This window comes from Myxine glutinosa, chromosome 14 (genome assembly GCF_964187855.1).
Source record: "Myxine glutinosa chromosome 14, kmMyxGlut1.1, whole genome shotgun sequence".
Lineage (NCBI taxonomy): Eukaryota > Metazoa > Chordata > Myxini > Myxiniformes > Myxinidae > Myxine > Myxine glutinosa.
Genome location: NC_136274.1, coordinates 26,155,573 through 26,180,212, shown reverse-complemented (window position 1 = coordinate 26,180,212; position 24,640 = coordinate 26,155,573). Strand labels below are relative to the sequence as shown.

The 24,640-nt window shown below is 46.6% G+C and overlaps 1 protein-coding gene across 1 annotated transcript in view; it reads right to left on the bottom strand.

Moving 5' to 3' along the window:
* The window catches only part of LOC137412300 (stomatin-like), a 64,623-nt gene that overhangs the window by 27,763 nt on the left and 12,220 nt on the right, over positions 1–24,640 (bottom strand). Inside the window, exon 2 of the mRNA XM_068097564.2 lies at positions 24,152–24,212. Coding sequence (XP_067953665.1) covers positions 24,152–24,203 — 52 coding nt within the window. The 5' untranslated portion in view covers positions 24,204–24,212. The remainder of the gene's footprint in view (positions 1–24,151; positions 24,213–24,640) is intronic.

The following is a 24,640-nucleotide window of genomic DNA, read 5'->3' as shown; positions in this document are numbered from 1 at the left end:
GAAAGTTGTAAACATGTTGCCACATATTGCTGACCATCTCCTTATCTGAGCTAACCCATGAGTGGCCTTGGATGAACTTCCTTTAGCTAAACTGAACAACAGGATGGGACTATGGTGGGAGGACCAATGAGCCCATTCTTTCTCTGTATCTTGTGAGCTAAAGCCACACCCTATATTCTTTATATATAGCAAGTTTAAATCGAATTATTTCAGAGCATCTTGTTGTAGTGTTGGTCACTTTGTGTGACCTTCCTGCGACATCCTGTTGTCCGCAAGCTTGTGTAAACGAGTTCTAATAAATATATCCGTTGCTCCTTTCCCTGAGTCTTCTGAGTCCCAAGGTCTAAGTCCCAATCCGACATATATATATATATATATATATATATATATATACATATATATATATATATGTATATATATATATATATACTGTATATATATATATATATATATGTATATATATATATATATATATATATATATATATATATATATATATATATATATATATATATATCTATATTATAATAGCCGTAGATGATTCTGTCTGTCTGTCTGTCTATCTGTTGGGTGTCTGTCCGGGGTGTGGCTTACTCGGTTTGCAGAGTAGCTCCACCCATAGCTCCACCCATTCTGGGAGTGGCTATAAACAAATATCCACCATTTTATTAACTCGCATAGCTTTGAGTCCTGTTTTGTAGGCCCGTGGTGTCTTGCTCTCCCCCAGTTTTATTTCAAATCAAATTCGATAAATCATTTCATTTTTCACAGTCGCTAACATAGTTTTAGACTCGGGTGAAAAAAAACGGGAAGAAAATCCGATGAAAGTTGCCGTTTATAGAACGAAATGAATTCTCAAAGGCCTGTAACTTCAAGGCCATTGAGTCTCTCTCACGCCTTTATCTCCAATCTAACTCACCATATGATTTCATTTTTATCGATGGTTTTACTTTTAGACTCGGTGTCAGCAATAATTGAGAACAATCCACACACGCGGGAAAATGCAGAGATATATTTTTTAAAATCGCGTCATGGTGTATCATACACCGCCCAACATGACACCGCCGGCAATGTGTCGATATATATTAAAAATTCGCTTTTGCTTTTCCGTTATGATATATTACTATTTCGTTTGATGATAGTCGTCACAAAAACGTCAACAATGATGCCGACATATATTTCTTCGTTTTTATTTCATTCAACATATTAGCCGGAAGTAAAATATGTTTCAGGAAATTACCGAGAGATATTTCTTCGTTTTTTTTATTAGTTATGTGCGCATACACTTTAAATAGGTTTATTTGAAATCTTTAATTTTCCACAAACATTCCACACACGCGGGAAAATGCAGAGATATATTTTTTAAAATCGCGTCATGGTGTATCATACACCGCCCAACATGACACCGACGGCAATGTGTCGATATCTATTTTAAATTCGATATATCATTTCATTTTTCACAGTCGCTAACATAGTTTTAGACTCGGTTGAAAAAAAACGAGAAGAAAATCCGATGAAAGTTGCCGTTTATAGAACGAAATGAATTCTCAAATGCCTGTAACTTCAAGGCCATTGAGTCTCTCTCACGCCTTTATCTCCAATATAACTCACCATCATGGTTTTAGACTCGGTGTCAGCAACGCGGGAAAACGCAGAGATATATTTTTAAAAATACACCATATCACCGCCCAACAGCCAACAAGTATCATACACCGCCCAACATGACACAGACGTCAACATTTCGACATTATCGCTTTTTCTTTAAACCGAGCCGAACCGAATAAACCGAGTGAATTCACCGTTTACCTTTGATGCCAGTCGTCACAAAACGACATATATTTCTTCGTTTTTATTTCATTCAACATTTTTAGCCGGAAGTAAAATTACCGAGAAATTACCGAGTTCAGGAAATTACCGAGACATATTTCTTCGTTTTTTTATTTATTAGTTATTTGCGCATACACTTTAAATAGGTCTATTTGAAATATTAAATTTTCACAATGTAATTTACTTGCCATTTGTCATTTGATAATTATGAGACACTTCCTATTGAGGATCGTGACAATTCATGCGGTGCGTGGAAACTTCCATTTCCAAAATGGATGAGACGATCGATGAAGAACGCAGACTTGAACAGGATGTAGCAAGAAAACGAATGAGACGGGCGAACGAGTCCATCGACGAACGTCAATGCAAACTTGCGGGGTCACCCGTGGGAATCCCACGGGCATGGATGTGTGTGACATTTCGACATATTGAGTTAGATGCTGCACATTCATTTTTACAAAATGGTTACTGGCAAGTCATCAGATCCAGAAATGGTGTCATGAACACAATTTATTTACGCACAAGCACGAAAGCAAGACGGGCCGATTTCCGATTCCGACGGGCCGACGGGCGAGATGGGCCGATTTGGAGCAAGAAAAAGAACGAGACGGGAGAAAAAGGAGAGAAACGAGACGGGGAAAGCCGATTGGAGAGGCGAGTGAGGCGCGATTGGAGAGGAGTGTGAGGCGCGATTGGAGAGGAGTGTGAGGCACGATTGGAGAGGAGTGTGAGGCACGATTGGAGAGGAGTGATTGGAGGGGAGTGTGAGGCGCGATTGGAGAGGAGTGTGAGGTGCGATTGGAGAGGAGTGTGAGGCGTGATTGGAGAGGAGTGTGAGGCGCGATTGGAGAGGAGTGTGAGGCGCGATTGGAGAGGCGTGTGAGGGATTGGAGAGGAGAGGAGTGTGAGGGATTGGAGAGGTGAGGGATTGGAAAGGAGAGGGATGTGAGGGTTTGGAGAGGAGAGGAGTGCTAGGTGGAGACAGGAGAGTGTCAGGTGGAGAGGAGTGAGGGGTCACATATTATGTGAAATAAATAAAGTGTTCATCACACCATTTCTGGATCTGATGACTTGCCAGTAACCATTTTGTAAAAATGAATGTGCAGCATCTAACTCAATATGTCGAAATGTCACACACATCCATGCCCGTGGGATTCCCACGGGTGACCCCGCTAGTATATATATATATATATATATATATATATATACATATATATATACACATATATATATATATATATATATATATATATACACATATATATATATATATATATATATATATATATATATACATATATATATACACATATATATATATATATATATATATATATATATATATATATATATATATATATATATATATATACATATATTTATGTTGGAGGCTCCAGGCACGGACTATGTAGCCCTCATCGAGGCCAGGCCTTAAATAGAAGAGAAGAAAAGTTTATGATAAAAAGTTTATGATGTTTGTTTGTGAGAAAGAGATTAAAGCTAGCCCGGTAGCGATAGTTTGAGTGAGACAGAAAGTAAACGCAGCAATCATGACATGGAGAGTGTAAGATGGTTCCGGGCACCACTTTAACGCTCCTAAGTCAGGACGGTAGCATTATCCTGGGCGGTTGCTGTCTACAACCTACTACCTAAAGAACCGGTCCAACCGGATGAGTGTTTTTTTTGGAGACACCATCTCCTTACTGGATGGCCGTTGGCTCCCAGAGGGAACTCATCCGCCCTTTGACAGGTATTGTTTTTAGTCCTGCGGGTTATCACAGTCGCCCTCCCCAATGGCGAGCCAGTGAGGGTAGCCAGTTTAGTCGCCGACTGTCTGAACATGCGGCAGGTAGCACTGGGTTACATGTTAGCAGTGGCAGTCAGGAGACTGACCTGACCGATATATATATATATTGTTGCGGATATGGGATTTACATCCATCCATATCCACTTGTAAATATTCCCCTATTTCCTCCATGCTTCCCAACTATCCCCAATCCCCCATTCCCTAGTCCCATTTTCTGTAAACAACACTCTGTAGACCCGACCTCCCCCTATTTCCCCCATTAAATGTCGCATCCAGGTCCACCGCATCTCACGTAGACAACTATAGGACATCTTGCTAGTTATTCTTAGTCTATGTCAGTTAAGGACTCGTTTCCATTAATTCTGACTTCGTTGCACCAGAATGTGATTGTATGGCACCGTTAGGAAGTTTAGGACCTCCCAATACCTCCCCGCAGCTCTTCCTCATGGTTCAACAACAACAACAACAACAACAACGGCGGCGGCGCGGGGAGTGCGCGCCCTCACTCCGGCTTGGTTGGTAGGGGGTGTTGGGAGGGCACCATGCCTTTCCAACGAGCCGCCATCGAGCATGTGCTCGACGGGGTTACCAAGTAGGGGCTCGCTGTCAGCTCCTCATCAAGGGCGGAGCCCGGTAATCCCCGCACCCAATAGAAGCGGCGGACCGATCCCATCTGGGGCGCAGCCAACGAGCCGAGGGCGTGTGACTCCCCGCTGAGCATGCGCAGGAAGAGGGAGGTGACGTGAGATGCGCGCTGAGCTTGGAGAGAGAAGGACGCCACCTCCGAGCGCTGTGACACCTCCCCGCATCTCTGGACTGGACCGTGATGGATTCTGCCCCTGAGCCAAGGTGCACCTTGTGCTATCGACTGCCTGTCCTTCCCTGCCATCAATCCCTGTGTAAGTCAGTCTTGTTCCGTTTGTCTGTGGTCTGTCTGGGATAGATAAGATTGTGTCTAAGTGCCTATCTCTTCTGTGTCTTTACCTCATTACCTTGTAATCTACCCCTTTTCTCCCCCACTAATTATATCCTCCTCCGGAGGTCTTGAGAACTGTACCCCCTTGCGTCGTTTCATTTATCCCAGTCGTTGTGTCCTTTCCATCATTGATTTAGCGTAGCGCGATTTGGTCAACGTCGGGTGGAATCGGGTGAGTTGGGGAAGAATCGGGGGAACTGTTAGGTCGCGGCAATACCACCGCTCGGTAAATAACATCTAATCCGCGATCCGTAACAACTGGTGTCGGGAAGTGGGATTGGACCCGAAGCGCGCTTCACGCGCTCGAAATTATTAACGGTGAAATTTGTTTTGTTTTAAAATAAAAACCCGGATTTTGAAAGTCGCGCTATGGCAGATCAAGACGGCTGGGTTCCGGTAGAGGAGAGTGAGGCAGGGTCGATCCAGGACCAAATTGAGGGACATGAGGAGAGCGAAGCAGTGAGGGCGGCAGGTTCGCAAAATGGCGTCCTCGCGCACGAGGTTACGGGCCCGCAAAATGGCGCCTCGCACATGGCTACGGCGGCCGCACCCGCTGCACAAGTGGGAGGGATGGCCCAAATGCAGGCCCTCATGGAGCAATTTATGGCGCAAATGCAGGCGTCCCTCAAACTGCAGAGTGAGCGATTGGAGGGCCAAATGGGGGTAATGAGGGACGAAGCGAGGGGTACCGGTGAGGGGTTAGACAATGGGATAAAAGAGGTAAAGAATGGGTTAACGGGGGTAGAAAACAGAATGGCCGCTCAAGAGAATCAAATGGAAGGGATGAAAAAGGGGTTAGAGGGGTTAGAAAACAGTATGGAAGGCAAATTGAGGGACATGAGGGACCAAGCGGAAAGGGAAGTTAAAAAAATGGGGCAGCAGATAGAGGGGGTCAGAATGGGGGTAGAAACTAAATTGGATGCTCACAGGGAGGAAATGGAGCAGATGAGGGTGGCATCTGGGCAGGAGATGCAGGTGATGGGAGAAGAGATCAGAAGAGGTGTGAGTGAGGAGGTCGGAGGAGTGCGCGAGGAGGTGAGGCACTGTAAGGAGCACATGGAGAAGGAGGTGAGAAAGGGGACTGTAAAATTGCAAGGTGGTATAGAGGAGTTGACGCTGGGAGTAGAACAACTGACAGTGGGACAAAAGGAGTTGGGGGACAGGTAAAGAAGAACACAGCGGTAATAGAGGGTTTAAAATCGACACAGAAGGAGATGAAAAAGGACGTAGGGGTAATTAAAAAAGAGTGTCAGACGGTACATGAGGACCTGACGAGGAAAATGAACAAGGTGGTAGAGGTGATGGAGGTTAAAGAGCGGGAGGTGCGGGAGCACATATAAAAAAATAAGGTGGAGTTAGAGGAAGAACTTAAGGGGGCGCACGAGGAGATGAAGGAGATGAAGCAGAAATTAGAAGAAGTGGAAGAAGGGGTGAGCGAAATTAAGAAGCGACGGAGAGAGGATAAGAAAGAGATAAAAGATGAAGTAAAAGAATTGGTCCAAAGTCTGTGTTCGGATCGTGATGATGTGCTCATTAACCGGATGAGGGATTCGCAGGTGATGGAGGAGGAGCGAAGAGAAAGAGGACCCGGTGTAAGTGGTGACCAATATGGTCGTGCGTATGATGCGCCAGGTGATTTAATAAGCTTGGGGGTCGAGATGGACCCGGGTGTTCGTGAGAGGCCGTTGGTGAAGTGTGCGACAGGTCTGGTGTGCGAAAAAGGAGGTGTGCGAGAAAGTCCGACTCTGGGGTGTGTGAGGAAAGAGTGCGCAGTCAAGAGTGAGGGAGGACGCACGCCTGTGGTGAGTGTTACAGAGGGTGTGACGGGAGAGTGTGCGCAAGAGTGTGTGCGAGAAAGGTGTGTAACGGACGGGTGCATGAGGAAAGAGTGCGCTGTCGAGAGTAAGGGTGAGTGCGCTGTCAAGAGTGGAGGTGAGAGTAGTAAGAGTGACACGGAGCGTGAGTTGGTTGTGACAGGTGAGAAAGGAAGCACACCTGGAATGGTAGAGCGTGTGTGGGAATGCACGCTGGAATTGGTAGTGAGGCACGTGGTTGGGCGTGCGAGTGAGAGCACACCTGTGATCGTCACAGAGGAGGTGACCGAGGAGGGGGCGCGAAGAGGTGTGTTGGTGAGGTGTGCGAGCGACGAATGTGTGCCAAAGTGTTCGGTGGTCAGGTGTGTGACCAAGGCTGTGAGTGGAATGAGTGTACCTGGGTGTGTTAGAGAAGGTACGAGGAGCATGGGAACAGCTGGAGGTATGAGCAAGAAAGGGGTAGCGTATGCGCGTAAGCATGCAGGTGAGGCATCGACGGTAACCGGGTTAGCGGTTAGAGCGACTTTTAGCCGAATCGGGCCCTCGGTGCGTGCCGGGCTTCGCGTGCCGCGAGAACCAGCGGGGATCCGAGCCACGGCGGGTTCGAAAGGACCGCCGTACGCGATCCACGCTGGGCCTCGCTTTGAACGGCCGCGTCCGTGCTCCACTAGGCAGAGCAGGCAGCCCGATAGGACGGGTCGTCATGGCGACCACTTTTTGTTGAGACGTGCCGGCAGGTCGAGATCGGGACATTGGATGGCTCCACGCCGAGGTGGTGCGTGGGATCTCGGCCCGGGTAAGCCCCGTCCCTGCCCCGAATGCGGGACGTATCCAGCCGCTGGCACAAAACAACCCGTATTCATTGCTCGGCTGTACGAAGCCGGGCTGTAGACGTGAATTGGCGCACCGAGAGGATCTAATAAGTAGACGGGTGATGAGGTTAGTGTTTTGGACCCAAAATTGGAAAAAGGCAAAATTTGATGATTGGCAAAGGATTGGCAGTAATGATTGGCAGATGATGGGTAGTGATTGGCAAATTTTTGATTTGTTGAAATTTGATGTGCAAAATTGGTAGTGGGAGATGCCCGATGTGGTGGGATGGCAACTCTGTCATCCCTCAAAAACATGGGGCAAATGCGCTATAGCTTATGGGGTGTATGGCAGTGAAAACTAGCCCGGGTGGGTTAGGTTATATTGTCTGTAGGGATCTAGCGAAGATGACATTAGGTAACGTTAAGATTAGTTAGTGACTGATACCTGTAGTTGGGACGTAGTAGTTTAGTGGATGATAATGACGAGGGAGCGCAATAGTTTAAAGGGACGACCGAGAAGCACAAGTTTCAGAGGGGAGTAGTTAGATGAGATGATGCTGGGTGAGAACTGGACAGGTGTGTGGAGCAGTGTATGAGTAGTGAGTGTTGTGGATCAGCGCGAATGCGCTTGGGGGAGAGAAGGGTGCAGGCGGCACCAAGTATGAGAGCACAGGTGTGCAAGTACAGGTGTGTGGAATACATGGAGTATTGGAATGAGTGGTGTGGAGGGAGTTGGAGTAAGTGGTACGGAGTGGTGTGCATGGTGCGAAGGTGTGGATGGGGGAAGAGTGGACCCCTTTTCACGAGTACCCGGGGAGGGTAGTTTAAAGAATAGTTAGAAGGTATAGGTAAATTGTGGTTGGATATTGGCATCTGTGGTGCGGGTGGAAGAATGGTATTTGGATGGGTGCATTAGTGTTGTGGAAATGGCAGGGCGTGTAGCCTGTTAGTGTGTGTAGTTGGTTTGGGCACTCCACCACTGTGAGGATGTCGGCCAGGTGAGGCCGCAGGTGGGCTCTGGGAGCCGGTAGTTGTGGATGGGGCCCGAGGATCCGGAGGACGGACCCGGGTACCCCAGTGCCAGAGGGCACCGAGTGGGGTGACAGAGCCAGGAGGGGCCTTCCCAAATTAGATAGGTTAGGTAAGGAGCAGGTAAGCTCGGGTGGCAACTACAGTGGTGGAGGTGTGCAGGTGGGTAGACCTGCTGGGAGAGCTACACGTCACAGCCCAGAAATTGTGCAAGGGCACCGGGAGATGAATCGGGGGAGTGAGACCCCAACTTGAGAAGCACCACAGTTTGGGCAATGGGAATTGGTTTTTAGAACCCATAGTGTAAGTTGGCCAATGGATTGGCAGGGAAAGACCCCGGGTAAGGTAAAGTTGTTCAAGTCATTTAGGAAATAGTTAGGATTGATGAACCTGTCGCACCATACGCAGCCACTTACCTGAGGTGATGATGATGACTCCACACCTGTGTTCCTTTGTTCTGTGTTGCAGGAAATGAGAATTGCTGTTTGGATTTGTGAGACGCATCACGACGTGGATGAGACATTGGGGTGATTCCATCTCTCCCTCCTTAGGAGGGACTGATGATGAGTTGGAGATGGCAAATTTTGATGTTGAGTTGGAAATGGCAAATTTGATTGGTTAGGAGGGAGAGAAGACGAATTTGGTTTATGGGAGGAACGGGGAAGACAGTAGGGACGTTTGTTGATGCGTAAAGTAGATGTTTATGGGTAGTGTTGTGTTTTGTGGATACAGTAAGGGGTAAGGGAGGGGCAATGGAGGTTACCTGGTGGGGGGGGGGTGGGGCGTATGGTAGGAACGTACCTGTCTCACCTGGTTCCCATGTGCCCCCAGTGTGCATTACCTTGTATTGCGTGCACTTTTGCGCCCTTACCACCTTACTCACTTGTTTTCTTTTGTCTCCCACCTCCGAGGATCTGGCTTTGGGGCGGAGAGAGAGGAGAGAGAGGTGCTGGCTCCGCAGTTGTGGGCCTGTACTTTCGCTGCTTGCTGCCTGGATCGATACACCATATGGACCGCAATTTTTGTGGCCGCCCACAATGGACCGCAGTTCTTTTGCGGGCAAGCACCACCCGTTGATGGACCTCTGGGTCAACGTGGCACCTATGCCATACAGGTGAACCACTTTTAGTTGGCCCCCCTGACGGCCACAATTTAGAAATGGACGCGGTTGGCGCCTTTCTTTATTTTTAAAGAAGCCAGAAGGCCAAGTGCACTCCATGAAGACAAGACCAGCGGCAGAACATCGGCCGGCTGCGACACCACCGGTGACCATGGACACTTAATTGTGCATTTTTATGAACACTTTATTGGTGCACCGGATGGTGCTGACTGTGTGTATGGGTGGTGCTTTTGGTGCTTGGACGGGGTGCTCTGCACATTATTAAAGGCCGTAGGGCCACAGGGCACTCGTGGGTTGGTGTATCGATGCTGGCATGCGTGCTCTCTCTCTATGCATAACATCTGCATGTGTTCCTCAAAGAACAGGTCCTGGATCGTAGTGTAAATATCAGTCTTGTGTAAATAATGCTCCCTACCGGCTGTATGTTTAGTTTGGGGATGCTTTCCGCGATTCGGTTATCCTGTGGGTGTGTTTCTGTGAGGAGAAGGGTGCAACGTCGCAGGGGGACATATTTACTCATTTGTGAACATCTGTAAAACTGTCGCACTCAGGGTTGAGTTAATAGTAGAGGGAACTACATCTGAGTGCCACACTAACGTAGGTAAAAATTTATCGGGTCGGGCCGCCCCGAGGTAGAGAAGGGTGCAATGTTGCGGATATGGGATTTACATCCATCCATATCCGCTTGTAAATATTCCCCTATTTCCTCCATGCTTCCCAACTATCCCCAATCCCCCATTCCCTAGTCCCATTTTCTGTAAACAACACTCTGTAGACCCGACCTCCCCCTATTTCCCCCATTAAATGTCGCATCCAGGTCCACCGCATCTCACGTAGACAACTATAGGACATCTTGCTAGTTATTCTTAGTCTATGTCAGTTAAGGACTCGTTTCCATTAATTCTGACTCTTCGTTGCACCAGAATGTGATTGTATGGCACCGTTAGGAAATTTAGGACCTCCCAATACCTCCCCGCAGCTCTTCCTCACGGTTCAACAACAACAACAACGGCGGCGGCGCGGGGAGTGCGCGCCCTCACTCCGGCTTGGTTGGTAGGGGGTGTTGGGAGGGCACCATGCCTTTCCAACGAGCCGCCATCGAGCATGTGCTCGACGGGGTTACCAAGTAGGGGCTCGCTGTCAGCTCCTCGTCAAGGGCGGAGCCCGGTAACCCCCGCACCCAATAGAAGCGGCGGACCGATCCCATCTGGGGCGGAGCCAACGAGCCGAGGGCGTGTGACTCCCCGCTGAGCATGCGCAGGAAGAGGGAGGTGACGTGAGATGCGCGCTGAGCTTGGAGAGAGAAGGACGCCACCTCCGAGCGCTGTGACACCTCCCCGCATCTCTGGACTGGACCGTGCTTGATTCTGCCCCTGAGCCAAGGTGCACTTTGTGCTATCGACTGCCTGTCCTTCCCTACCATCAATCCCTGTGTAAGTCAGTCTTGTTCCGTTTGTCTGTGGTCTGTCTGGGATAGATAAGATTGTGTCTAAGTGCCTATCTCTTCTGTGTCTTTACCTCATTACCTTGTAATCTACCCCTTTTCTCCCCCACTAATTATATCCTCCTCCGGAGGTCTTGAGAACTGTACCCCCTTGCGTCGTTTCATTTATCCCAGTCGTTGTGTCCTTTCCATCATTGATTTAGCGTAGCGCGATTTGGTCAACGTCGGGTGGAATCAGGTGAGTTGGGGAAGAATCGGGGGAACTGTTAGGTTGCGGCAATACCACCGCTCGGTAAATAACATCTAATCCGCGATCCGTAACAATATATATATATATATATATATATATATATATATATATATATATATATATATATATATATATATATATATATATATCTCTATCTATAATTCCAGTAATCTCTGTGTGTCTGTGTGTTTGTTTGTCTGTGACCGCTGTTTCTCGACAACTACGGGTCCGATATACTTGAAACTTGCCAGGTATATTGCTGGGGACCCGAGGATGTGCCTTTTCAAGGTTTCATATTAATCGGACAAGTAGTTTCCGAGCTATGTCCAAAAAACGATTCAACCAATCAGAGAGCAGCGAGCTATCACGTGTGCCGAACGTGGCGAACAGACTCTGCCTCGGACGGCACATTTGAGAGCGTATTCATTTATTTCACGTTGGCAAACTATGTTGGCGCTATGTTGGCGTTAAACTATGTTTTAAAACTAATTAAAACTAATTTGCGATTCATCGTAACTGCGATATGCGACCTTCCGGACAGTCAAATGAGGACGTCACTTCCGGACTTACGGATAGTCATAGTGACGACGTGAACGTGGCGAGCAGACGCTGTAAGGTACGATCGATTGTAGTACACGTTTATAATAACTCTGCCGATACAGGCCCGATTAACTGCAGCGCCATCCGAGCTGCGGCGTCGGGACGATACATTCATTGTACGGTCACATCACGCACTTACGGGCACGCCCATGGGCCCATGGGCCCATGGGAGAAGACATTTTTTTTTTTTTTTTTGGCAAGGAACGGGCACCCACGTACGGGCACGTCCTAGTCTATCTATAATTCCAGTAATCTCTGTGTGTATGTGTGTTTGTCTGTGACCGCTGTTTCTCGACAACCACGGGTCCGATATACTTGAAACTTGCCAGGTATATTGCTGGGGACCCGAGGATGTGCCTTTTCAAGGTTTGAAATTAATCGGACAAGTGGTTCCCAAGGTATGGTCACCGTACTCGCAAGCCGTTCGCTTTGGCTTTGCGAATGGACCAAACCATTTCATGTAAATAGATGGGGGGGGGGGGTTCTACCGTACTCGCAAGCCGTTCGCTTTGGCTTTGCGAATGGACCAAACCATTTCATGTAAATAGAGGGGGGGGGGGGTTCTGTGGTCGTTACTGCCACGTGGTTTCAAAGTTTTTTTTTGTTGTTGTTGTTTGCACGCATGTTTTTTTGCACCCACGTACGGGCACGCCCTAGTCTATCTATAATTCCAGTAATCTCTGTGTGTATGTGTGTGTGTCTGTGTGTGTGTGTGTGTGTGTGTGTGTGTGTGTGTTTGTCTGTGACCGCTGTTTCTCGACAACTACCGGTCCGATATACTTGAAACTTGCCAGGTATATTGCTGGGGACCCGAGGATGTGCCTTTTCAAGGTTTGAAATTAATAGGACAAGTGGTTCCCAAGGTATGGTCACCGTACTCGCAAGCCGTTCGCTTTGGCTTTGCGAATGGACCAAACCATTTCATGTAAATAGAGGGGGGGGGGTTCTGTGGTCGTTCGCTTTGGCTTTGCGAATGGACCAAACCATTTCATGTAAATAGAGGGGGGGGGGGGGTTCTGTGGTCGTTACTGCCACGTGGTTTCAAAGTTTTTTTTTGTTGTTGTTGTTTGCACGCATGTTTTTTTGCACCCACGTACGGGCACGCCCTAGTCTATCTATAATTCCAGTAATCTCTGTGTGTCTGTGTGTTTGTCTGTGACCGCTGTTTCTCGACAACCACGGGTCCGATATACTTGAAACTTGCCAGGTATATTGCTGGGGACCCGAGGATGTGCCTTTTCAAGGTTTGAAATTAATCGGACAAGTGGTTCCCAAGGTATGGTCACCGTACTCGCAAGCCGTTCGCTTTGGCTTTGCGAATGGACCAAACCATTTCATGTAAATAGAGGGGGGGGGGGGTTCTACCGTACTCGCAAGCCGTTCGCTTTGGCTTTGCGAATGGACCAAACCATTTCATGTAAATAGAGGGGGGGGGGTTCTGTGGTCGTTACTGCCACGTGGTTTCAAAGTTTTTTTTTGTTGTTGTTGTTTGCACGCATGTTTTTTTGCACCCACGTACGGGCACGCCCTAGTATATATAAATGGGGCAATATCTCGCGGCTGTTTGGATATTCGTTGAAAGTTTCAGGAATGCTTCTCCGCTGCAAATCGGTGTTGAACATTTTAAACCTCAAAAAGTTACCTCAAATGTGTTGCTTTTTCTTTTCGTTCCTTTTTTTCCAAGACAATCAAGGCATTGCACCTACAGACTCATGACTGAAGGGTACAAACAAACTTAAACCATTACAAGTCAGGAGACGACGATGGTTCACGAGCGAGCGGTATTTTTCGGTTCGATTTCGAAAATTTGGTTCGATTCCGGCAACTTTGAAAATTTCACCTTGAAATGTCAAAACGAAGGTTACTGACCTTGAAATGAGATATAAAATATTGTATAATCAGTTATTAGGTTAGTTATCTACACAATACTGAAAATTCGGTTCGATTCCGACAACTTTGAAAATTTGACCTTTGTGACCTTCAAAGATCAAAGGTCGAGGATTCTGAAATTTGTTGGAAAACTTGTATTTCATTATGTATGTGATAATATAAGATCATGTACGACATTTCACCCTATCAGGAAGCGAACAATGTAATAAAACCATCAAAAATCGAATTTTCTAAATTTCGTGACCTTGTGACCTTGACCTTGGGGCGAAAATGAAAAAAATCGAGCTCCGTGGGGCTAGATACATGACATTGGCCTAACCAAATACCGAAACCCCTGTCGGATTGCACCAACTCCCTCAGAGACGATGTAGCTTGAACTCGATTACCCCCTAAAAAGCCATCTTTTTCGGGTGTGGCTCCGCCCACAATGGGCGCAATACGCCCACTCTAGGCGGGACACAACTAGATCATGATATCAACCTCCCACCCAAGTTTCATCAAGATCGGATGATATCATCGGGTGGTTATGCTGCGGACAGACAGACACACAGACAGACACTAAGACAGACACACACCCATGATGAATATAATGGTCACTCTGTTTGATAACTGTTTGATGTTTGATAATTGATGTTTATCAATTTGAATTGATAAAAATGTTTGTTTATGTTTATCAATTTGATTTGATGTTTGATAATTTGCACACAATAACTTGTGTGCTGTATATAATCTGTACGAGTCTTTACCATGGACCGACCACAACTCACATTGGTTTGCACGAAAAATGGTTACATGGATTTAGAAAAGTGAGTATTGCAAGGTCCCAAAATCTGGTCCTCACCCACCAGACAGGTTTGTGGATTCTTGGTTTTCCTTCACCGCACCTCTCCTACCTCATCTTCCCCCATCACACCCAGGAATTTTTTCCTCGTTACCTGGTTACCCCTTCGCCACAATCCAAGCTGAATTCTCACCTCCATTTTTTCACTCTTGTCTGTGTAATCGACTCCGTGTCTATTTTGTCATGCCTCACCCACCAGTCTTTCACGAGTGCTGCTCATTGCCACCTTGTACTCTCGCCCATACCCACCCCTTCCCAGACTGTCCTCTCTTCTTGCCTTCTACCTCCCCCATCAATCCCTTCCTGCCTTCCACCTCCCCCATCCCTTCCCGTCTTCAACCCTCCTCCATCCTCCCCCTCACCCTTCACCATCTCTCCTCCCTCAATGCCACTCACATGTGATGTCTTTGTCTCAATTTGATCCTCTGTCAATCTGTGAAGCTGCTGTCTTCTGCACTTTATCTCCATGAGCCTAGGTTTCTGTATCAATTTTTTTTAGTAAATAAGTTACGTCCAAAAATCTGTTTACATTTTCTGTAATAATAAAATTAACTCTGGGATAGCTTGGAACTAGGAATGAGGATGCAAGAAGAATGAAACCAGAAGGCCACCAGCATGTGCCATTGGCGATGAATGATAAGATGTGAAAAACAAAAACCGAATGCAGGACGTTTGACCTGCGTTTTCAGGAAGTGGCTGAGTAAAACTACATTATTTTAACCTTGAGAATAGCAGGCCGTAAAAGAGGTAACACACTTTCTCCTTGGGGGGACGATGCCTCACCTGACTTCTCATGACGGGGATAGGGGTGGAAGGGGAAGGATAAGGAATTAGATTTTAAAATGACCTCAGCAATTAAACTTTAGATCATAAAACACAATTTGCCATAAATATTTTTCATTTTCAATCCTCACTTTGATCAACAACTCAAAGTACAATGGTTAATGATTTTCCAAGTTCCATCTCGATGGTCCACTGTGGTTCCGGGTTAATTTTTACGATCAAGTCGGATCCCTTCAATACATTACCGATGTTCGAGCATTTTCAAATGATCCCCAACATTGCTTAACTGGACCCAACACTGTTTAGGGCACAGGTGAGCCAACTTTGCTTGGAGTGATGACATGACCCAGAAGGTGCACTGTGCGTGAACTGCAATGCTCGTCAGCCCCCTCTAAAAACAAATGACAAGCATTGACAATGTAACCTGGGCGTCTGAGTTTCTTCCTCACGGAGCTGCACGGAAATGCCAGGAAATGTTAGAGAATGCAAGATTATGGAATAAAGCAAGCATTGGGATTGAAAAAATAAAATGGTTTAATCGCTCCAAACTAACCATCGGGTCCATGTCAGGCAATGACCCACGGGTTCGTACGAGGAAAAGCAGACTGGTGCACAATAAGCGAGTCCGGTATGGTCTCATGTACCTGCCAGCACAATTTTCCCTGCATCTCCTCCACGAGTCTTAGATTATCTTCTATATATATATATAAAACACAGTTTATGTGTGTGTGTGTGTGTGTGTGTGTGTGTGTGTGTGTGTGTGTGTGTGTGTGTGTGTGTGTGTGTGTGTGTGTGTGTAATGTTACCGATGGACTCTTAAACGGAGAGGCTCACGTACTTGATATTTGGCATAGACATGGCCATTGAGCCTGGGACGAACATGGCCGAACTCAAAATATTTGACGATCCATATTTTTTATTCATATTTACCTTAGCACATTTCAGCGCACGGAATCAACGGAATCAGAGCAGGTGGGCGCTGATTCGCTCAGAGCGATCACGTGATGACGCTATGAACGATATGACGCTATGAACGATATGACGATATGAACGCTATGACGCTATGAACGAGTAGACGCTATGAAAAAAAAAATCGCGATGACGCTATGAAACGCTATGAAACGCTATAACGCTATGAACGATATGACCGCTATGACACTATGAAAAAAAAAATCGCTATGACGCTATGAACGCTATGAACGATATGACGCTATGACGCTATGAAAAAAAAAATCGCTATGACGCTATGAAACGCTATGACGCAATGAACGATATGACGCTATGAACGATATGAACGCTGTGACGCTATGAAACGCTATGAACGATATGACGCTATGGACGCTATGACGCTATGAAAAAAAAAATCGTCGCTTTGCCAAGGGGCTCGCTCCCCCCCCCCCCCCATTCCCCTCCCCACCCCTTCCCCCTCCCCCTCCCCTTCCCCGCCCGGCAATGCCGGGTACTTCTGCTAGTGTGAAAATAAAGGGATATCTAAAAATTAGAACGGCATTTGATAATAATAATAATAATAATAATTCATTTATTTTCTATAGCGCTTTTCCAGAAGCCCAAAGGCGCTTTGACAGAGTGGAAAACACAATGCATAACAATACATGAAAACAACAATTGCAAAAAGACAAGAATCAATAGGGAAATATTTAAAGCAAAAGGAGGGAGAAGGAGAAGAGATAGTCAGGGGTTAAATGCTGTGGGTTGAATGTTGAATGCAGCGTTGAACAGGTGGGTCTTTAGTGATGTTTTGAATGTGGTGAGTGAGGAGGAGTCTCTGATGGTGTGAGGTAGTGAGTTCCAGAGGGTGGGAGCAGCGATGGAGAAGGCCCTGTCCCCCCAGGATCTGAATTTGGTCCGGATGGAGGGGGTCAGGAGGTTGGTACCAGCAGAGCGGAGGTTGCGGGTGGGAGTGTGTCTGGAGAGGAGGTCAGCCAGGTAGGATGGGGCCAGGTTATGGAGGGCTTTGTATGTCAAGAGGAGGATTTTGTACTGGATTCTCTGGGGGATGGGGAGCCAGTGAAGCTTGTAAAGGACGGGGGTGATGTGGTCACGGGTCCGGGAATGAGTGAGTAGACGGGCAGCGGAGTTCTGAATGTATTGGAGTTTATTGGTGATTTTTGAGGGTGAACCATAGAGGAGGCTATTGCAGTAGTCCAGACGGGAGGTGATGAAGGCGTGGATGAGGGTTTCTGCAGCCGTGGAGGAGAGGGATGAGCGGAGACGGGCAATGTTTTTCAGGTGAAAGAAGGCTGACTTTGTGATCTGTTTAGTGTATTTGTCGAAGGAAAGGGTTTGGTCAAAGATGACGCCAAGATTCCGGATGTGAGGGGAGGTGGATACTGGGATACCGTCGATGTTGAGGGCAAAGTTATGGGTGGATTTTGTGAGCGTTTTTGGGCCAATGATGATTATTTCAGATTTATCACAGTTAAGCTTGAGGAAGTTGATTTGAAGCCAGGATTTTATTTCAGTGATGCAGTTTGTCAGGATAGAGTGGGTGTCGGTGGAGACGGACTTGGTGGAGATGAAAAGCTGGATGTCATCGGCGAAGCAGTGGAATTGGAGACCATGACGGCGGATTAAGTGACCGAGCGGGGACAGGTAAAGGATGAAGAGGAGGGGGCCAAGAACTGAACCTTGGGGGACACCTTGGGGGAGGGGAGCAGTGGGGGATTTGCAGTTATTGATGGAGATGAACTGGCATCTGTCAGAGAGGTATGATTTAATCCAAGAGCGGGCAGTGCCGGTGACGTTAAAGGTGGATTCAAGTCGGGTGAGGAGGATAGTGTGATCGATGGTGTCAAAGGCAGCGCTGAGGTCGAGGAGGACGAGAATGTTGAGGTTGCCAGCGTCAGAGGAGAGGAGAAGGTCGTTGGTGATTTTGAGGAGAGCAGTTTCAGTACTGTGGTTGGAGCGGAATCCGGATTGGAATGTTTCATACAGGTTATTGGCAGAGAGATGATGTTTGAGTTGAGTGGCTACAGCGCGTTCCAAAACTTTTGACAGAAAGGGTAGGTTGGAGATGGGTCTGAAGTTGTTTAGGGTGTCAGGGTTTAGACCAGGTTTTTTTAGAATGGGGGTGACAGCAGCAATTTTGAGGGAAGGTGGGACGATGCCTGTAGACAGGGAGGAGTTTATTGTTGCAATGATAAGTGGAGAGAGAGCAGGGAGGGAGGCTTTGACAAAGCTGGAGGGGATGGGGTCAAGAGTGCAGGTGGCAGTTTTCATTCCTATGAGGAGTTCAGAGAGGTCAGTAGGAGAGATTGGGGAGAACCGAGACAGGGGATGGCAGGACAAGGGGGGGCAGGTGGTTGGAGGGGGAGCGGGTGCGGCGGTGGTCAAGCTGTTGTAGATGTTGTCAATTTTGCGTTGGAAGAAAGAGAGGAAGGAGATGCAGTTGTCTACTGTGAATGACTGGGTGGTGGTGTTCAGGGGGCGGAGGAGTTTGTTTATTGTCGAGAAGAGTGCTTTTGGGTTTCCGGAGCCAGAGTGGATAATTTGAGAGTAGTAGGCAGAGCGGGCGCGGGAGAGGGCATCTTTGTAGTGTTGTATGTGGTCCTTGTAGGCTTGGGAGTGAACTGTGAGACCCGTTTTATTGCGGAGTCTTTCAAGTTGGCGAGCACGAGTTTTCATCAGGTGGAGTTCAGGGGTAAACCAGGGAGCAGAATGGGTGAAAGAAACTGTTTTGGTTTTTACAGGCGCAAGCTGGTCAAGGCAGGAGGAGAGAGTGTGGTTGTAGTAGTCAGTGAGGTCGGAAGGGGTGTGGAGGTCAATGAAGGGAGAAGTGGACATTTTTTCAGAGAGGGTGGATGAGAATGAGGTAGGTGAAAGAGCGTTTAGCTTACGGAAGTTGATTGTGCGATAATGCCTTGGTGTTGGGGCGGGGATGTTGATGGTCAGAGTGATGGCTAAGTGGTCAGAGAGGGTGAGGTCGGAGCCATAGAGATGGTGCAAATTTAATCCAGTGGAGCAGACAAGGTCCAAAATGTGACCACGGATATGGGTAGGAAAGTCGACATGTTGAGTGAGGTTAAAGCAGGTGAGTAAATCAGTGAAGTCAGTGGTTATTGTGGAGTCAGTGGAGTCCATGTGGATATTGAAATCACCAAGGAGGAGGACTGAGGGGGAGAGAGAACATAGCTGGGTCAGAAAGTAGGAGAAGTCAGACAGGAATGATGGGTGTGGTTTGGGAGGGCGGTAGACGACAGCCATGACTGACTGCGTGTGACCAGAGAGTTTTAAAGCCAGGTGTTCAAATGATGGAGCAGATGAGATGGAGATGAGGTTGGTCTTGATGTCTTGACGGTGGATAACGGCAATTCCACCACCTCGGCCCTCCGAGCGTGGTTTATTGACGTAGGAATATCCATTGGGTGTGGTGAGGTTGAGTGTGTAGTAGTCCAGAGGTTGTTGCCAGGTTTCGGTGAGACAGAGAAAGTCCAGTTTGTTATCCAGGATGTATTCGTTCAGGATGAGGCATTTATTGTTGAGGGACCGGGTGTTGAACAGGGTGAGCTTGATGTTGTTTTGAACAGCAGGGATGAATTCAGGTGATTTAGCCAGGGTTCGTAGGCAGGAGGTGCGATCGTGTGGGTTGCTGTGACCAGGTGCGCTGGGACGAAGAGTGAGAGTGCGCTGAGCCGACCAGAGGACGGGGATGGAGTGACCTGATTGCAAATAAACAAACTTGCGACCGGAGCCACGGTGAATGTACCTGGGTCGTCGGAGGAGTCCATTTGATTTGATGGCAGAGATGCATGATGGGGTGGAGCGGGTATTGAGCAGAAGAAGCCTTGCGGCGGAGTACTTCAGAGCCATGCCAGGCAGGAGCGAAGGGACGAGTACGAGGCCAAGGTCGAGGAGGCAAAGCGGCAAACGCAGCGGCAAACGCAGCGGCAAACGACTGCAGCCGCTAATCAAGACCACAGCGGCAAACAAGGCCACAAGGCCACCAAGACCACAAGGCCACCGGCAAACAAGGCCACGGCCACAAACAACGGGAGCGGGCCTTTCGATTCCGTATTCCGTACCATCAAAAGCAGATTCCGTTATCCAGCCGGAGAACACGCGGCACGTGCGGGTGTGAAAAGGCAGGACAGGTGTGAGATGTCAGGTCAGAAAAGTAGAAGCAGACCCTGTACATCCATCCAGTCGGAGAAGCGGCGAATATGCAACGCCAGCGTCCTCTCGCAACCGAACCCGGAAGGGTGGAGCGCATACCTCTGCCAGGCGGAACAGTTTATGTTTTGCAGTTCACCGGTAGGCCAGATCTGGATGCAGACGTGAACCAAAATCGAATTAGCTTGTTCTCGTCACCTAGCTTTGTCATAACTGGTCCACAACTTATTTAAATATCGTGCTACATATTGTTTTTGGCCTCTCCTCCCAATGGTGAAGAATCAATTAAACGAGAACGGCACTCTGACGTCGACCGATATACCTCCGCCCACATTATTACATCATACATACTTCAACCACGTTTGATTTGAATACCTTCAGCTGTTCTCAAGTATCAGATTTTTACCTGACATCACCTCTGACGCTGAAATATAATCAGTTCATATTTTCATCACAATGTATACATGTACCAAGTTTGGTCAAAATCACATCACTGGTTCACAAGTTAGTGCAGTAACAGAATTTTTACTAAACAGGACCTCAGTCCTTTGACCTCTTAACCCCATAATGTAATCCATTTATCTTTCACATCATGATACATAGTAGTACCAAGTTTGATTTAAAACTCTTCAGCTGTTCTAAAGTCATCATATATTTACTGAACGTGACCTCTGAACTCTTGATGCCATAATCCAATCAGTTCATCTTTGCAACATATATACTCACACCAAGTTTGCTTTAAAATTCCCTTCACAGGTTAACACGTTCGCCCGGTAACATAATTTCTACTTAACATGACCTCTGACCTCTTGACCCTAAAATCTAAACCGTTCATCTTTGTGTCATAATATATAATTATACCAAGTTTGGTGAAAATCCCACAACTGGTCCACAAGTTAGCTTGGCAACAGTCTTTTTACCCAATGGGACGTCTGACATTTGACCTTATGACCCCAAAATATAATCAGTTTTTCTTTACATCATTATACATACCTCTACCAAATTTGACTTAGATCCTTTCAGCTGTTGTCAAGTTACAAACCGATTACAGACTCTGATGTTTGATCTCGATCCCAAATCAAATCAGCTCATCTTTGCATCATAATACACAATTATATCACGTTTGGTGAAAATCCGATGACTAGTTCATAAGTTATCATGGCAACAGGAATTTTACCTCACATGACCTCTGACCATTGACCTCGTGACCCCAAATTTAACCAGTTCCTCTTTACATCATTACACATACAGTGCCTTCAGAAAGCATTCACACTCCTTGGCAGCACGCCTGGAGTTTGCAAAAAGGTACAGGAAAGACGCAGAGCATGAAGCAAAAAAATCTGTGGTCTGATGTGACGAACACTGAACACTTTGGCCTGAATTCAAAGTGCTACATCTGGCAGAAACCGATCAAGAAAGCTCATCACCGATCTAACACCATCCCTACCATGAAGCATGATGGTGGCAACATCATGCTAAGGAAATGCTTTTCAGTGGCAGCGACTGGGATGCTTGTATGGATTGAGGGAACATCGAGGGAAATAGAGCCAAATACAGGCAAATCCTTGAGGAGAACCTGCTTCAGAGTGCAAAGGACCTTTGCGGCTAAGATTTACACTCCAACAGGATGATGACCCCAAACTAACAGCCAAAGCAATGCTGGAATGGCTTCAGAACAAGAACGCGAAGGTCCTCGAGTGGCCCAGCCAAAGCCCAGACTTGAATCCCATTGGGAATCTGTGGATAGACTTGGAGATTGCTGGTCACCGACGCTCCCTATCCAACTTGACAGAGCTTGAGCAAATCTGCAAGGAAGAATGGGAGAAACTCCACAAATCTTGATGTGCAAAGCTGATACAGACATGCCCAAGAAGACTCGAAGCTGTACTCGCTGCCAAAGACATTTCTAGGAAGTACTGACTCAGGGGGTTGAATACCTATGTAAATAAGATATTTCTGTATATAATTTTAAATTAATTTGTAAGAAAATATCTAAAAATAATTTCATTTTGCCATTATGCGGTATTATGTGTAGATCAGTGCCAAAAAAAAAAATCTAAATTTAATCCATTTTAAATTCAGGCTGTAACAAAACAAAATGTGGAAAAAATAATCCAGAGGTGTGCATACTTTCTGAAGGCACTATACCTGAACCAAGTTTGACTTGGATCCCTTCAGCTGTTCTCAAGTTATAAACCTATTAGAGACTGACCGCTCATCTATGGACCCCAAAATAAAATCAGTTCCTCTTTCCATCATAATACATACTTGCACCAACTTTGGTCAAAATCCCATCAATGGTTCACAAGTTATCACGGTAACAGGATTTTCACCTTAAATGGCCTCTGGTCTTTGACGTCATGACCCCAAAATCTAACCAGTTCATCTTTATTATAATTACCTGCACCAAATTGGAATTGGATCCCTTCAGCCGTTCTCAGGTTATCGCAGGGGTAGCACAAACCTATCACATTCGGACGGACAACCTGAAGCCATAATGCCTCCAGCGGCTTTGTCATCGGGGGCATGAAAAAATTTAAAAAATCCTCATAACCAGATTGTCATGAAAATATCATGAATTCATCCTTATCATACACCTAAGCTGCCCATGAAGTAGTCCGATTCCGTCCATAACTTTTTGATATATCCTGCTCACAGACAAATATGGGTGAAAACATAACCTCAGTCCACTTTTGCTGGCGGAGGAAATAAACAAAAAACACGTCATCTGGAAGATTAAACATAGATGTGTTTGTGGGGGGGCTTTTTTCTCCAAACTTCATTTCCCAAGAATTTTTTAACGTATTTGCACGAGCCACTCATATGGATCGCTTCTGCTTTTTTATACCATATGAGCGTGCTTTAATGGGGGTTATTTCACTTCCGATTGCCAAGAGGGTTCATAAGGTGCCCCGAGTGGGTTCATCAAAAATGTAGTGGTCTGAGAGGGTCATTAACCAGTGTGGCAGCTACATTCAAATGTAAGGTGTGCACAGAGGGAGCTGCACATGGAGGAAATGTCGAGTTGGATCTTGGAGACGGCGTGAAGCTGGAATGTGTGAAAACATTTTGCTACCTCGGAGACATGCTGAATGGAGAAGGTGGATCAGACTCGGCAACGGTTGCTAGAGTGAGATGTGCATGGAAGAAGTTTCGGGAACTGAGTGGCGTGCTGATGAGGAGGGGAGTGGCGTTGAAGCTGAAGGGAAAGGTGTATGCTGCATGTGTGAGAAGTGTTATGATTTATGGGAGCGAGACATGGGTAATGAACGTAGAGCAGAAACGAAGGTTGGAAAGGGTGGAAATGCGAATGGTTCGGTGGATGTGCGGAGTATCGTTGAGAGAGAGGAAGACAAATGATGAATGGCGAAAGATGACGGGAATAGAGCCTGTGATGGATGCTGTGAAGAGGAACAGGTTGAGATGGTTTGGTCATTTGTTGAGAAGGATGAAAGTGACCGGTTGAGAAGAGTGATGGACATGAATGTAGAAGGAAGCAGAGGACGGGGAAGACCGAGAAAGACTTGGCTAAAGATGGTGGAAGAAGAAATGCGGGCAAGGGGGTTAACAAGGAGAGATGCAGAAAATAGGGCAAAATGGAGAAGATCGTCATGGGCCCCGCAAGGCTAACTAACCCCCGCTCTAGCAGGGAAAATGGCCTTAAAATGCATGTTGTTGTCGATTGCCAAGAGGCTGGTTAAAAACAAAACACTCAAATCAAAATAATTACAGAGCCTAAACTTGCTAAAGGAGCCAGACAGGCAGGCAGGCTTAGGAAAGTAAACAAATCGATAGATATATAGATAGACAAAGAAAGAAAGGTCTTACTGTTCACATTATCCGAAGTCCTCATGGATTCCTCCCTCATTGCGTCTCTCATAGTGGGTTCCTGGAAGAGACCAAAGATGGAAAACAATGTTTATTTCAAACCCAAGCATTATTTCTATACACTAGTCACAATAAGTTGGGGATATTGTGGGAGTGAGTTTATGTTTTTTATAGGGGTTAGGGTATTGAAATCAAGAATGCTGTGTTCTTTCACACTCAATAATAACCATAGAATTAGGACCAACAACTTTTTTCAACATAATTAATACACAAAATCAACAACACCGAAGAACCTGCCAATATCCCTAACTTATTGTGAGTAGTGTATCTTACTGAAGACCATGCCAGTGAAAGTTAAACAGTTTTCCGTTTGGGCCAAGTTTAAATCAAATCCGCCATTTGGGGAGGCAAACATTTTGTGGACAATGCATTTGGGACTCGGAGACAATACAGCAAGACTCCATCTTCTTCTTCGGGGCCACAATTGTT